The 12,659-nt window shown below is 36.0% G+C and overlaps 3 protein-coding genes, 1 long non-coding RNA gene and 1 pseudogene across 4 annotated transcripts; 3 read left to right on the top strand and 2 right to left on the bottom strand.

The window, feature by feature from the left end:
• Positions 1–2,074: 2,074 nt before the first annotated feature.
• Positions 2,075–2,779, top strand: LOC120184755 (coatomer subunit delta-1-like). Its single transcript, XM_039189136.1, has 3 exons — positions 2,075–2,135; positions 2,364–2,403; positions 2,514–2,779. Exons 1-3 carry the CDS (start codon positions 2,133–2,135, stop codon positions 2,777–2,779), a joined length of 309 nt encoding a protein of 102 aa, XP_039045067.1. The 5' UTR covers positions 2,075–2,132.
• Positions 2,780–6,500: 3,721 nt separating this feature from the next.
• LOC120184719 lies at positions 6,501–6,961 on the top strand. Its single transcript, XR_005522066.1, has 3 exons — positions 6,501–6,530; positions 6,627–6,684; positions 6,793–6,961. It is a non-coding gene; the product is annotated as an uncharacterized LOC120184719 (long non-coding RNA).
• Positions 6,962–6,964: 3 nt separating this feature from the next.
• LOC120184754 (C-type lectin receptor-like tyrosine-protein kinase At1g52310) lies at positions 6,965–8,041 on the top strand (the record flags this gene model as incomplete). Its single annotated transcript, XM_039189135.1, is given in 3 exon segments — positions 6,965–7,038; positions 7,040–7,203; positions 7,504–8,041. Coding segments are annotated over 3 exon segments (759 nt in total), but the record flags the coding sequence as incomplete, so codon positions are not given.
• An 815-nt stretch (positions 8,042–8,856) lies between these two features.
• LOC120184725 lies at positions 8,857–11,631 on the bottom strand (annotated as a pseudogene).
• Positions 11,631–12,221, bottom strand: LOC120184726 (protein FAR1-RELATED SEQUENCE 1-like). Its single transcript, XM_039189112.1, has one exon. It carries the CDS (start codon positions 12,195–12,197, stop codon positions 11,658–11,660), a length of 540 nt encoding a protein of 179 aa, XP_039045043.1. The 5' UTR covers positions 12,198–12,221; the 3' UTR covers positions 11,631–11,657.
• Between the last annotated feature and the right edge of the window lie 438 nt (positions 12,222–12,659).

The raw sequence follows: 12,659 nt of genomic DNA, 5'->3' as shown, positions 1-12,659 counted from the left end.
GTATTTTGACACATGAAATTTATTTTATCATTATTTATTTTATTTTATAAAAATCTTTCAATCTTAAAATATGTTATCTTCAATTTTGTCTTACAAAAAAAGCATCACGTGACATAGAATATATATTAAATTAAAAAAATTAACAATTTATTTAAAAAAAAATTAATATATTGTAATACATTGGCTTAATTATAAAATCCAAACTATATTGCTTTTTCCAAATTGGTGCTCAAACTTTTTTTGAACCATCAAGGTATCTAATGTTACAAACGTTATCATTTTAGGTGATCGGGATGTAATGACTGTTAATAAATTTTGTTAAATGTCACGTGTCAAATTTTGGTAATTTTAATTTTTTTATAAAATAATAAAAAAATTATATTTATAAAAAAATTTATTCTTTCTAAAATTACAAGAAAACCTCAAATACCTTAAAATTTCAAATCTCTAACTATAACCCTAGCCTTCCTTGTAGGCCACTGCATCATCGACGCTACCCTTGCCATCTCCATGGTCAGTCATTGTCTCTCTTGCCGTCGTGCTCGTCCTTGGATCTCCTAAGTGTGGTGAATTTAGGGTTTTGAGTTCACCGAAGATGTAATTTTGGGTCGCGATTTTGTCGTTTTCTTTATCGGAGATGCAGTGTTTCTTGTCGAGTTTGGCTTTTCGTAGGGTGGAGGTTTTGGTGAAGGTTCGATTGACGTCAAACGGTGACGAGCGATGGAGATTTAGGGATTGAAATTGGAGTTTTCAAAGTTTTGAGTTTCTTAAAAAAGTTTTTAGAATTTTTTTTTTTTAAATATATAATTATATTTTTTAATTTATATAAAAAATTTAAAATTACCAAAAAAAATACAAAAACGAGACACGTGTCACTTAACAATGGAATTTAACTGTCGTTACAACTCGAGGGCCTAAAGTGATCACGTTTGTAACGTTATACACTTAGATGATTAAAAAAAGTTTGAACACCTGTTTAGAAAATTGATGTAGTTTAGGCACTTGTTTTATAATTAAGCCTTTTACGTTTTAAAGGCATCACATGATATTTGTCAAGGTGTTAAAATAATTGGTACATGACTAAATACTATTTAACCCAAAAATTAAAGGGCAAACTACGAGTTTAATACATAAACTATTAATTTTAATTTGTTTAGTACCTAAACTTTTTTATTTTGTTTTCAAAATCATACATAATATTTAGTTTTTGTTTCATTTTAGTGCATGTCGTTAAAACTTAATGTGTTTAGTACCTAAACTATCAGTTTTGGTCCATTTTAGTATCTAAACTTTCAATTTTTTTAAAAACTTAACGTTAAGCTTTGAACATAGGTACTAAAATGAAACAAAAAACTAAACATCATGTATGATTTTTTAAAAAATTGAAAGTTTAATTACTAAAACGGATAAAATTTATAGTTTAGGTATTAAACTTGTAGTTTACCCAAAAGTTAAATTTGAAAGGCAACCCGACTGGGGCTGGACAATCCAAAATGGGTCCAAAATAAAATAATGATGAGTCTACCGAAACGCTGATATATACTGGGCGGATTTAAATTTATCTCTCTTCTGTGCATTTAGTCTAGACGACCCGATCTCCCGCGAGAAGATCATACACACAGCACACATCAAATTAGATCGAGGTAACCTCCTTCTCAGATCTGGAAACACCGCTATCCGAATTGCTAGTTTATGTTATAAATTCTCCAGATTTAAACGAACCTATACTTGTCGAAAATTTCAAAATGTTGAAGACTTATATTCAGTCGTACTGGTGTTTTCCCCGGCGAGTAGCCTAATTTTTGTCTCTGTAGCAGTATTCCATTTTCTTGTCTCCCAAGCACTGCATTTTTATTATTGATATTTGAATTTACATGCTTGTTGCTGTATAGATCTGAGGTGGTCGATGTGTTTGCTGATTCGTTTTTTGTGTTTTTTGTTTTTCACATTTATTGTACGTTTTGTTTAAGATCTTCTTGAATTCGTTCCCTCTTTACTTACTTTATCTTGATCCCATTTCCAGATTTTAATTTTAATTTCCTTTTATGCTAACATGATTTTCGTTGTCTGCTAGTTTCTCTGATTAACGCTTCAATTTGATATTGGCTGGGTAGTTTGCTCCGATATCCAAGATGGTACATACCTTGCTCTTTATTTTCATTCTCCTTTGTTCTTTTTTAGTTGAGTTGTCGGTTTGGATAGATCCTCGTTTAACTTATTTTTATACTGTTTATGCTCCAATTGAATTGTGTAACGATTTAGGAGACATTGAAGATGAATACTGAACCGTTCATTGCAACCTACGAGGTTCATGTTCTGTTTTCTGCAATGATACAAAAGTTTCTTCTATTTTTGTGATTCAGGTTGTACTTGCTGCTTCTGTTTTAAGCAAGTCCGGAAAAGGTCAGTTCATTTTTTTTGTTGTGGTTGTTTTTCTCATGTCATGATGATTGAATTGTTGAAATGCAAAATTTGTTTGTCTCACTGACATTCTTTTTTGTCTCTTATTTCAGTGCTTGTCTCCAGGCAGTTTGTGGACATGACTCGCATAAGAATTGAGGGTCTTCTTGCAGCTTTTCCCAAGTTGGTGGGCACCGGAAAGCAACACACATATGTTGAGACTGAGAATGTGCGATATGTTTATCAACCAATAGAAGCTCTTTATTTGCTTCTTGTAACTAACAAACAGAGCAATATTCTTGAAGATTTGGAGACTCTGCGACTGCTCTCAAAGCTGGTGTGCATCAGCTGCTCTTTGATTTATTTTCTCTCTTTTTAGATCTTTGATCATAATAAATTACATAAAAGTAAGAGATTTGATTTTGTATTTCTTTGGCCACCTTCAGTAATTGCAAGTTGATTTTTATTCTGTAGTTGAATGGACACCAGTGCAAATATAATCTCAGTTTCTTTTATCTGCATGTGTTTTTAGCTAGTCATTCCTAGTCACTTTTGTATCTCGTAAAAAATTTCTGTTACCTTAGGCTTTTTCAATTTGTATCTCGTAAAGATATTATTGATTTACAAGTCTTTTCTTGCTTCCGACATTGACAGTGGATCGCTGGAGTTTGTTACGCCTCCCGCAGATTCATCTGCTTTCTTCCCCATTTCTGTTCGCTTTTCAGCAGCTAGTTTATACAGTGACCTGAAGGTTTGACATTCAAATTCCTTCACCTCACTTTATCGAATAAATGCCACAGATTTCACTCATTCGGGGGAGTTATCGGTGCAGGTCGCGAACATCATTCCGCTGAAAGGTGGTGGAGCTCCACCCAAGTTCTCCCAGAGAACAAATTTGATTACGGAGAATTACGAAGTCGTGTGAGCGATGGATATTCAAAACTGTAATAAGAGGTGGTGAGTTTCTACTGCAGTTTTACGGTGAGTTCACTTCTATTTATGATTCAAACAACCGCTGCATCTTCCTTTTTGCAATTTTGTTGCTCCAAGTTTATATATTCTTTTCTCTCTACGGTATAAATAATAGCTTCTCTTAGACTGGTAGACATCAAAAATGGGTGAGTCCATTTTTTCCCGTCATTTATAAATTTTGTTATCCTCTGATTGATTTCATTGGAAATTATATATATTAGTGTCTGTTGTTAAACTTATTCTATAATTTATGATCAATGTATTTAGCCCTTAATCTTCCACAGCTTCTGAATAAAGAGCACTGAACTAAATTCTTTTCTAGTTCTTATGGCCATAATATCTCTCATGATCACTATAAATTTGTATTTTAACCATATAAATTTTAAAAATTATATTATAATTGCTAATAGTATTGTATTATAATAAAATGGTCACTTTGAAGTATGCCCTCGATAAATTGATGACGAAACATATCAATAAAAAATAATATTTAATTTAATCATTAAAATATTATTAAAATGTCAACTAAGTTCTTCAATAATCGTGCAATTTGAACCATTAATTCTATTAAGGATTGGGATTTAAATTAGGTAGAACAAACTAAAAGATCTTGCTTTTTTTTCTTGGTTGCCCTCTTTGTTCCAATGTTTTGTTTTTATCGTACACCTGGTTTTGGTGGGTGAGTCTTTCAGTAGGAATTTTCTTCATACATAAGGACTCGAACTCTAGACTTTGTTTAAGCGATATTAAATTGCTTCCATATCAAGCATTGCATCATTTCATTGTTGAGATGCTAATCCATACAAAACCTTTAAATCCAAAGGTACAAAATGAAAGATAACACGCCATTGCACACAACACTTTGTATATCACATTAATATCATACAATACACGACAATAAATCTCAAGACCATTTAGCCAAGAGCGACATAGAAGCTGCCCCGAGGTCGAGTGAAAGATAAGATCCGAGCAGCAATTTAACATTGCTTTGCATTATGGGGTTCATGAAATCTACCCCAAGGAGGTAGACAAGGGACATATAGATCAAGATTCCAGCCGAAAGGGAGTTGAAGATGCCTTCCACCACTAGTGCTTTGGGGCTATTCTCATTGTATACTTTTGATACGCCCATGCCTATGGCTATGCCCGTTGGGGTTGTCAGGGAGAACAGCACTACCATCATTGCAATGGCTGGCTCTTGAGCTTTGCCTGCACTCAATCATAATAAGCCATTAAGAAAATGACTATTTTACAAAAGTTAAAGTTCTTGCTATGTTAATGTACTTGTTGGGTTGGGGGGAGAGAAATGAGATGTGGTTTTTTGTTCTTGATTTGAATGGAGAATTATTAGATATGGTTCATATACCAGTTGGAGGACAGATGTTGGAGCGGAGTGAGCGAAGCGAACGTAGCGATCAACATTTGTACGGTACGGGGTATTTTTGTAATTGTATTGGGGTTACTCTTATATACTGTAATTGTAACCTAATTTTGTATTATTGCGAATAATAAAGAGAATAGCCACTTATCGCTCCCAATGACGTAGGCACATTGTCGAATCTCGTTAAATCTTATGTTCTTTATTTGCTTTACTGCTTGTTGATTTTCTGAGTTCATTAGCCCATTTTCACAACAAGAATTACAAACAATAGTTTAGCGGACTAAAGAAGATGATGAATAATAAAGATATTAAGTCCGAGAGAATCGAGTATCAGAAAGAGTCTCATTCTCCAATATTGCATGATGATTTATATACAAATATTTAATATTATTGTCTAGCCTAGAGTGATGGTTACTATTTGTAATTTGGCACGCATAGATATGATTGTCATATAACATATTTAACTGATTACGTGAGTTTGCTACTAATCACATTAAAGAACTATAGTTATCTAAAATATATGAAAATCCAAAAATTTCAGGAAACTTCAAATATTACATAACTTGATAGACTAGAAAATAACAACATAGGTATAGTTTACAGAAAGGATAAGGATGAGGTACAACAATATTATACTAATATAACTCTTAACCTTTCAACATTAAATGCTTACATCCTTAACATTTATGGTGCTAAAAATTCGGGTCCTTAGTATTTATTAAATAATTATATAAGGATCACTATTTTTTTATCAGATTATTATAAAATAATTCCTAAATTTACTAAAAATATTATTATTTATAATATCACAAAGACTATTTTATAATAGTTTAATAAATTTAATGATTATTTTTATGACATTTAAATATTGCGTAGAAAATTCATGTCTTTTTTTTGAAGGCGGCACATATACGGATTTTCTATAAGTATTTATTTATTGTACTAAAATTGTTCACTCCAAAATTTTGTTGGCGCCCACCTAATAAAAATTTATATTATTATTATTATTATATATGCATATCATTAAAAATATTTTGAAATTTATCAATATATATATAAACTCAATAACAATATGCATTATTCAACTAAAACTATTTTCATCTTCAAAATTCGAATGCAAAACTTTATTTAAAAATATCGAATTTATTATCACGCGATCCTATGTTATATATGGGAGGAAATCTCAATTTGTGAAGCCAATTGGGCATTGGGAAAAGAAAGAGATGTCCGAAAAGGCGACATGCAACTCCGTGCAGATAGCGTGAGAGTGTGTCCGGTGGTGACACGTGTATGGTAAGTGGACCTAATGACGAAAATTAGCTGACCCTAATCCCATATGTAATGGAGTAAAAGGAAGGTAGGGTAATAGAATGCTCCCAACGCTAGATTGAGAGCAACTTCCGTGGAAGACATCCAGTAATTATAAATTGCCCATCATGAGACCCGATCCCACGATCACAAGATTAAAAGTCTTGTGCTCTACCACCGTGGACCGAATGACGACATTATGAGAAATCCCCACTAACTTAATTAAATACATAAAGACGTTTCCTTAATCTTATATTAAGTTATATTTTCTTAGACATTCTCGACCTTAAACTTTTAAATGCTATTGTCTTATGTCTAACCTACTCACTGACTAATTTTAAATGTTGTGTTTTTGACTGCTTTTTTTCAGGGATAAATCAAAACTGAAGTTCAAGACTACTAAAGCTTGTGCTTCTGCAATTTATTCTCTTAGTTTCTCCTTTTGCTGTCCCGCTTGAGGCTTGACACTGTAAAATTGTACGATCCATCTCTCTTTTTTTTTCAAAAAATAAGGTGTATGCAAATTGTAGGAAGGTTTCCTTTTGGTTATCATTTGATGTCTCAGGCTTCTAATGGATCTGCTGCAACATTTAATTCTTCCTCCCAGCATGAAGGCAATGAAGGTGCTGGATTTGTGTATTTGCTTGTAGAATTTTTTTTATAGTTTTTTGTGGTATATATCGGCATTTTTGAAGATTAAGCTGTTTCATTTTTGTTGGGTCATGTAGCAGGATGCCCTTCTGGTTGGGTTATTTCTCCAAATAACATTAAATGCTTTGGATACACTGAAAGTCTCCGGTCATGGAATGAATCCGAGGTCCACTGTAAACAATATCATGGACACTTAGCGGCCCTAACACCATACGAAGAATTGAGCTTTGCACAACATCTGTGTGGTATATTTGTCGACGGTTGAAGAGATCTAATTTTCAGCGGAAAAAAGAGTTCTACTCTGAAATTGGTAGGGTTGCTAAGCTTCGTTGTTGCTGTGAAAGGATGCTGCTATGATCACGGAAACCGCTACATCGTATATGAGTTTGTAATAAACGGACAGTTGGATAGATGGCTATACCACGTACCAAGGGGTGGTAGGAGCTTGGATTGTACCATGAGGATCAAAACTGCGACAACTCTGGCCAAGTGAATTGCGTGAGTACTAAGACTAGACCTTCTTTATTGGTTAAGTACAACTGTAATTGATACTTCGGCATCCCCATTTCCGCTTTTGCTTGGAGACAAGTTTATAAATTCTTATATTATTTGTCTAGGGCGTTTAAGTTGATGCAGGCATTGTTATTAGTTCTACATTCGCTAACTCGTGTATTTCGAAATTTTGCATCCTCGTCTGGTTTATGGATCTGTTAATTGGATTGTGATCATACTTCTTGCAAGTCATATTTTACCTTGTAACAAGTGTCTAACAAGTTAATAATTTAAAACAGGTTCCTGCAAGGTCAAGCCACACGTTGTGCACAGGGATATACGTGCAAGCAACGTGCTACTTGATGAAGAGTTTGGTTCCCACCTGATGGGGGTTGGTCTTTCGAAGATTGTTCCATGGGATGTAATGCATGAGAGGACTGTGATGGCTGGTGGAACCTATGGATATCTTGCCCCGGAGTTTGTATATCGGAATGAACTCACAACAAAGAGTGACGTGTATAGCTTTGGGGTGTTGCTGCTTGAAATCTTAAGTGGGCGCAGGCCTTCTGAGCAAGTTGAACCAGTAGGTTGGCAGAGCATATTTGAATGGACAACACCTTTAGTGCAGGCCCATCGCTATCCGGAGCTCTTGGATCCGCTCATATCTTCATCAAGTTCTGATATTCCAGAAGCCGGTGATATTCAGAAGGTGGTGGACCTCGTGTATGCTTGCACGCAAAATGTCCCTTCTATGCGGCCGAGAATGTCTCACGTTGTTCACCAATTGCAGCAGTTGGCTCAGCCAGCCGTCACAAAATAACTTAAGTTGTACATCCGGCTCGGGGGCTTTTTGCCAGAGCTTTAATTTTGTTAGTAATAGTTTAGAGCAACCTTAATTCTAGTAAAACTAATTCCAATAGGTGAATGCTAGATTTGCTGTTCTTCCAAGGTCCTTTCAGCCTTGTGTATCAATTAAGGTAATTCAATTGGTGGACTAGATCGGAATCGGCTCGAGAAACAGCTGAGGGACATCAAAAGGAACACGAAAAGTTCCAACAAAAGCTGAAGCTCAAGGCTTTCGTTCTCCGTTCGCAAATGAATATGTTACCGAAGTTGTAACTCGTGCAGTTCATGATAGGAAAAGATCGGAATCAGCTCGAGAAACAGCTTTGAGGGATATCGAAAAGAATGTCTTTGGTTCTAAGAACATAGAACCTGTTGATCCCCGTTCTCTACAGCGGCCATTGCCTCAGCCTGAGAACTATATTGTATAAATGCATATCTTTTTGATCATTTTGTGAACCATCCTCGACAAGCTTGACTGTTATAGATAGAAGCACGGCTCTTGGACTTTGAAGTTTACACGTTCATTACATTTAATACTCAAGTTGAATAACTTACAACGAAAAGTTGAATATTAATACAGCTAAAATCTTTAAGATTTGAATTCTAACAAAAAAAATCAGAAGGCTCTAACTGTAATCTTCAGAAACGTACAAGTACAACAAAGAATACAGAATTTGTATAATTTACAGATCACAAGCCTCTTATTACAAGAGTTCCTTAAACCATCCTCGAATAGCCAAACCAAACTACGACAACCTTGCCGGAACACCGGAATCAATCAAGGAAAATACAGTAATGGTTATAAGAAATTTTATATACATATGTTTGAATTTGTTAGCATCTTTATCATTGTATATGAAGCAGCTCCTCCTGTGAATTCTCTTCAACACTCAACCCTATCTGAATGGGAAAAAATCGAATTCTACGGGCCTCATTCAACCAGTCTGAACTTACTAACAAATATTGCCGCCAAGATCAATTAATCAACTCAAATAATTCAATTACCTTTGTTAGAACTTGGACTAGCTCTATAATGTCACCTATCGAGAGAGGTGCTTGTAATGCAGCTTTCTTGATGTCATGCTTTGTAACTGAGAGGATCCTGCATTAGGCTGGTCCTGAAATGAGAGCAAAATCCCTATCTAAGAAACCACAGAAAATAAAACACCAGGAAATTCCTAACAGCAACTTGAGTACCATGTCTTGTGAACCGTGAATGCCGTGACAACCGGGAATGCTTTGTGGCCTGAAGGGTAACTGTCCCTGTGATGCACAATAGGCGCAATCATTTAACAACTAACAAGCTTAACTAGCTTATTCAAACACATATATAATCTGAGAAAAGCTAAACACAAAGGAACCATACTTCTGGCTGTATGGCCCAGGAAGCATGAGAATCCTTCAAGACCATCACAGAACAAAACGCCGTACCATCCCATTCATTCTTTGTTGAGTGATGTAATGAGCATCATGTGGCAGGCCAATAGAGTTCAACTGTCCCTGCAACAAAAATGAAATCATACTGTTTAGAATTACATAAGAACCAAATAAAATTCGGGACATGAGTCGAATTATTTTTTAATAAGCTTATTCGTAAAATCATTGATCCATAACCTAACAATCAAGGAAGGACGCTCTTCCAGGGGAAAGGAGAATGTCATACCATTCCCGGCATAAGTTGTTGGGTGCCAAAATAGCTATTGAGAGCTGGAGTTCTTGAGTTCAGTTGTTCCTATTAAAACAACCAAAAAATTCAGTATGGTAAACCTGGTATTAGTTTTCTTGCCATATTATTGGTCAGTCAGTAAGACTAAAAAGTCATACCATCCTGTGTATGCTGCTGTCTTGTGACTCGTAAGAACATTCAAGATTTGGAACTTGTACATTTGATACACCCTGCAGAAATTATGGAATCAAGATTGCTTCACAATGAAATCAACAGACTTTATTTCTTTGAGGAATCGTAAAAGTACATTAAAACAGAGAAACAACCACCACTAACCACTTGTTGCCAGTTGTTGCATCTCCCAGTGTTTGAGATCTCCGTTTCCGGATATCCCTAAGAGATACAAAAGAGGTTAAGATGAAAACCGAAGCACTTTGGTGAGAAAAAAGATAGGTTTAACAATAACTACTCCCTGACCTGTCTTTTAAGGGATGTCTTAGTCTTTTTTACTGCTTTGGTAGTGCTGCTATTTTGGTTCACTTCTTCAAAGTGATGGGGGCCTTGAGTTTGTGGTGACATTGATCGTGTTACAGTCTGATTCGAGTAATTGACACTCTTGCATTTTCTCAAAGCTTCTTCCAGAGCATTGCATACAATATTGTAACTCTCTTGAGAAAGAGATCCTTCATCACCCAACTTAAAGGCCCGTTGGCAAAGATCATTGCAGCGATGCATTCTAGTCTCGACAGCATCCAGCTGTTTTCCTGTTGTTTGTCTACTCCTTGCATCCTTTGTCCAACGTTTCAATATATGCTGTGACGGGATGCTTTGTACCCCAGACAACTGTAAGATAATCAGTATATGTCTACAAGGAAACCCATTAAATTCAAAACCACGACACAAACAAGATATATCTGATGCTGTATCATTCCACACCACCACGAAATCTTGATTTTTCTCAAAGTCTTGAACCTTAAAAGTCACAACGCCTCCCTCTTCACTTTCCTTCCTTGGATGACAAGCGATTCCTCCCAAAACCTCAACCTGGAATTTTTTAAATACTGCATGTGTAAAAAGATGCCATTTGTTTTTCAAAAAGTGATGGAGATTTCAATCCAGGTGCTTTATGCCAAGTTTCAAAATCAGCTTTAGCTTCCTCTTCAGATTTCTCTTGCAAAAGTGTTTTATACAGATCCAAGAACTCTTTTAACATGGTTTTCCTTTGTAGATATCTGTCAAAGAAAGAGCTTACACTGTCTGATCGTTGCATTGTGGACATCCCTGCAAGAAAAATGCCTCTCATATAGGCTGGTACCCATTTTAGACGATCTTCATATAACGATCGAAACCATAGGTAATTTCTTAAATTGAACCCATCAACCAATTCCCACCATTTCTTTTCAAACTGTTCATCGGTATAAGATTTAAAGATGCAATCGTCGAATTTGGCCATGAAATCTTCATGCTGCCCATTGACATAGCTAAGCTTCTTAGGTATCTTGCTCAATATATGCCACAAGCAAAAACAATGACGGGAATCAGGAAAGACCTCTACTACAGCTTCTTTCAATGCTTTGTCATGATCGGTTAGTACCACTTTCGGAGCATTTCCACCCATTGCTCTAAGCCATGCCCGCATAAGCCAGACATAAGTTAATTTAGTTTGGTTGGCAACTAACGCACAACCAAGTAACAGAAACTGGAGGTGATGATTTACACCGATAAAGGGAATAAGTGGTAGTTTATAATCGTTCTTGATATATGCGGTGTCAAAAAAAACCACATCATCGAAATAACCATAATCAAGCCTTGCTTTGGCATCAATCCAAAACACATTTCTCAACCGCTGCTCTTCGTTGAGGTCTATGGCATAAGAGAAGTTAGGATTTTCATCTTGCATACAGTTAAAACGTTCAAGTAAAACTTGCAGGTCCCCTTTCTCTAAACCCAATATCTGACCGGATCACCACCTTTATGACGATCAAGTTTCTTGTGCCCACCGGCTTGCGTGGATGTGGAAACATGCGATCTTTTACTTCTTTCAGGGATAGCATGGAAATTATTGTTACCTAGAGCTAAATGTGTATCATCTCTAGAATAATACCCCTGGTCTGGGAACGTATCATGGTTATGCTCCTTCACAAAACTACAAACAACCCACCTCCCATCTTGCCTTCTCTTAACATGCATTCCAGCTTTGCAGTCCGTCTTAGACCACGACCGGTTAAGTCTGCCTCGTTTCTTCTTGACCGGAACGGTTGCTGCGAATGCCGGTTGGTCATTACCGTATCTTGTGCATACAAATTTAGCATCGATGAACTTCCCGGATACTCGTGATCGACGACTAGCTTTAATTATAGTAGAAAAGCCCATAGATTTTGCATATTGCTTGTAGAACGAAAATGCCTCCTCCTTTGAACCGAATTCCAATCCATCAAGAGCAGCATTAATAGAAATGTCATCACTACTATTACCCACCATATTAGTTGTTCACTTCCTAGGCGTGGGAAGCATTGGTTTAATCTTTTTTCTCCAAAACGCAAAATTCCAGCTACTGAAAGTAAAGTTCACAGTTCAATAATTATTGCTCAGAAATTAAAATGCAAACCCAGAATTTGTGAAGGTGCAACTCAAAGAGAATTGGGGTTTAAGTAAAATTGATCAATAATATACAGAGCTGAACATCAACTGAAATCGATATTCGCAGTGCTAGCGGTGAAGAAGAAGAAGAAAAAAGAGTGAAAAACAAAGTAAAAGTGCTGCAAAATGAAAATCAATAAGGCAGGAATGAACGGCGGAGAACAGTGAAAGGGAGTTTACCTGAGGATTGAGAATTGGATTTGATTGACGAGAGGGAAAGAGCAACAGCTGAGCAGAAGCGGAGCGAGTAGGGTACGGCAAGTAGGCATAGACATAGGGTCGTTCAGTCCTTCTTTGAGCCCA

This window comes from Hibiscus syriacus, unplaced genomic scaffold, assembly GCF_006381635.1.
Source record: "Hibiscus syriacus cultivar Baekdansim isolate YM2019G1 unplaced genomic scaffold, ASM638163v2 tig00112928_pilon, whole genome shotgun sequence".
Classification (NCBI taxonomy): domain Eukaryota; kingdom Viridiplantae; phylum Streptophyta; class Magnoliopsida; order Malvales; family Malvaceae; genus Hibiscus; species Hibiscus syriacus.
This window is presented reverse-complemented; position numbering and strand designations above follow the sequence as displayed.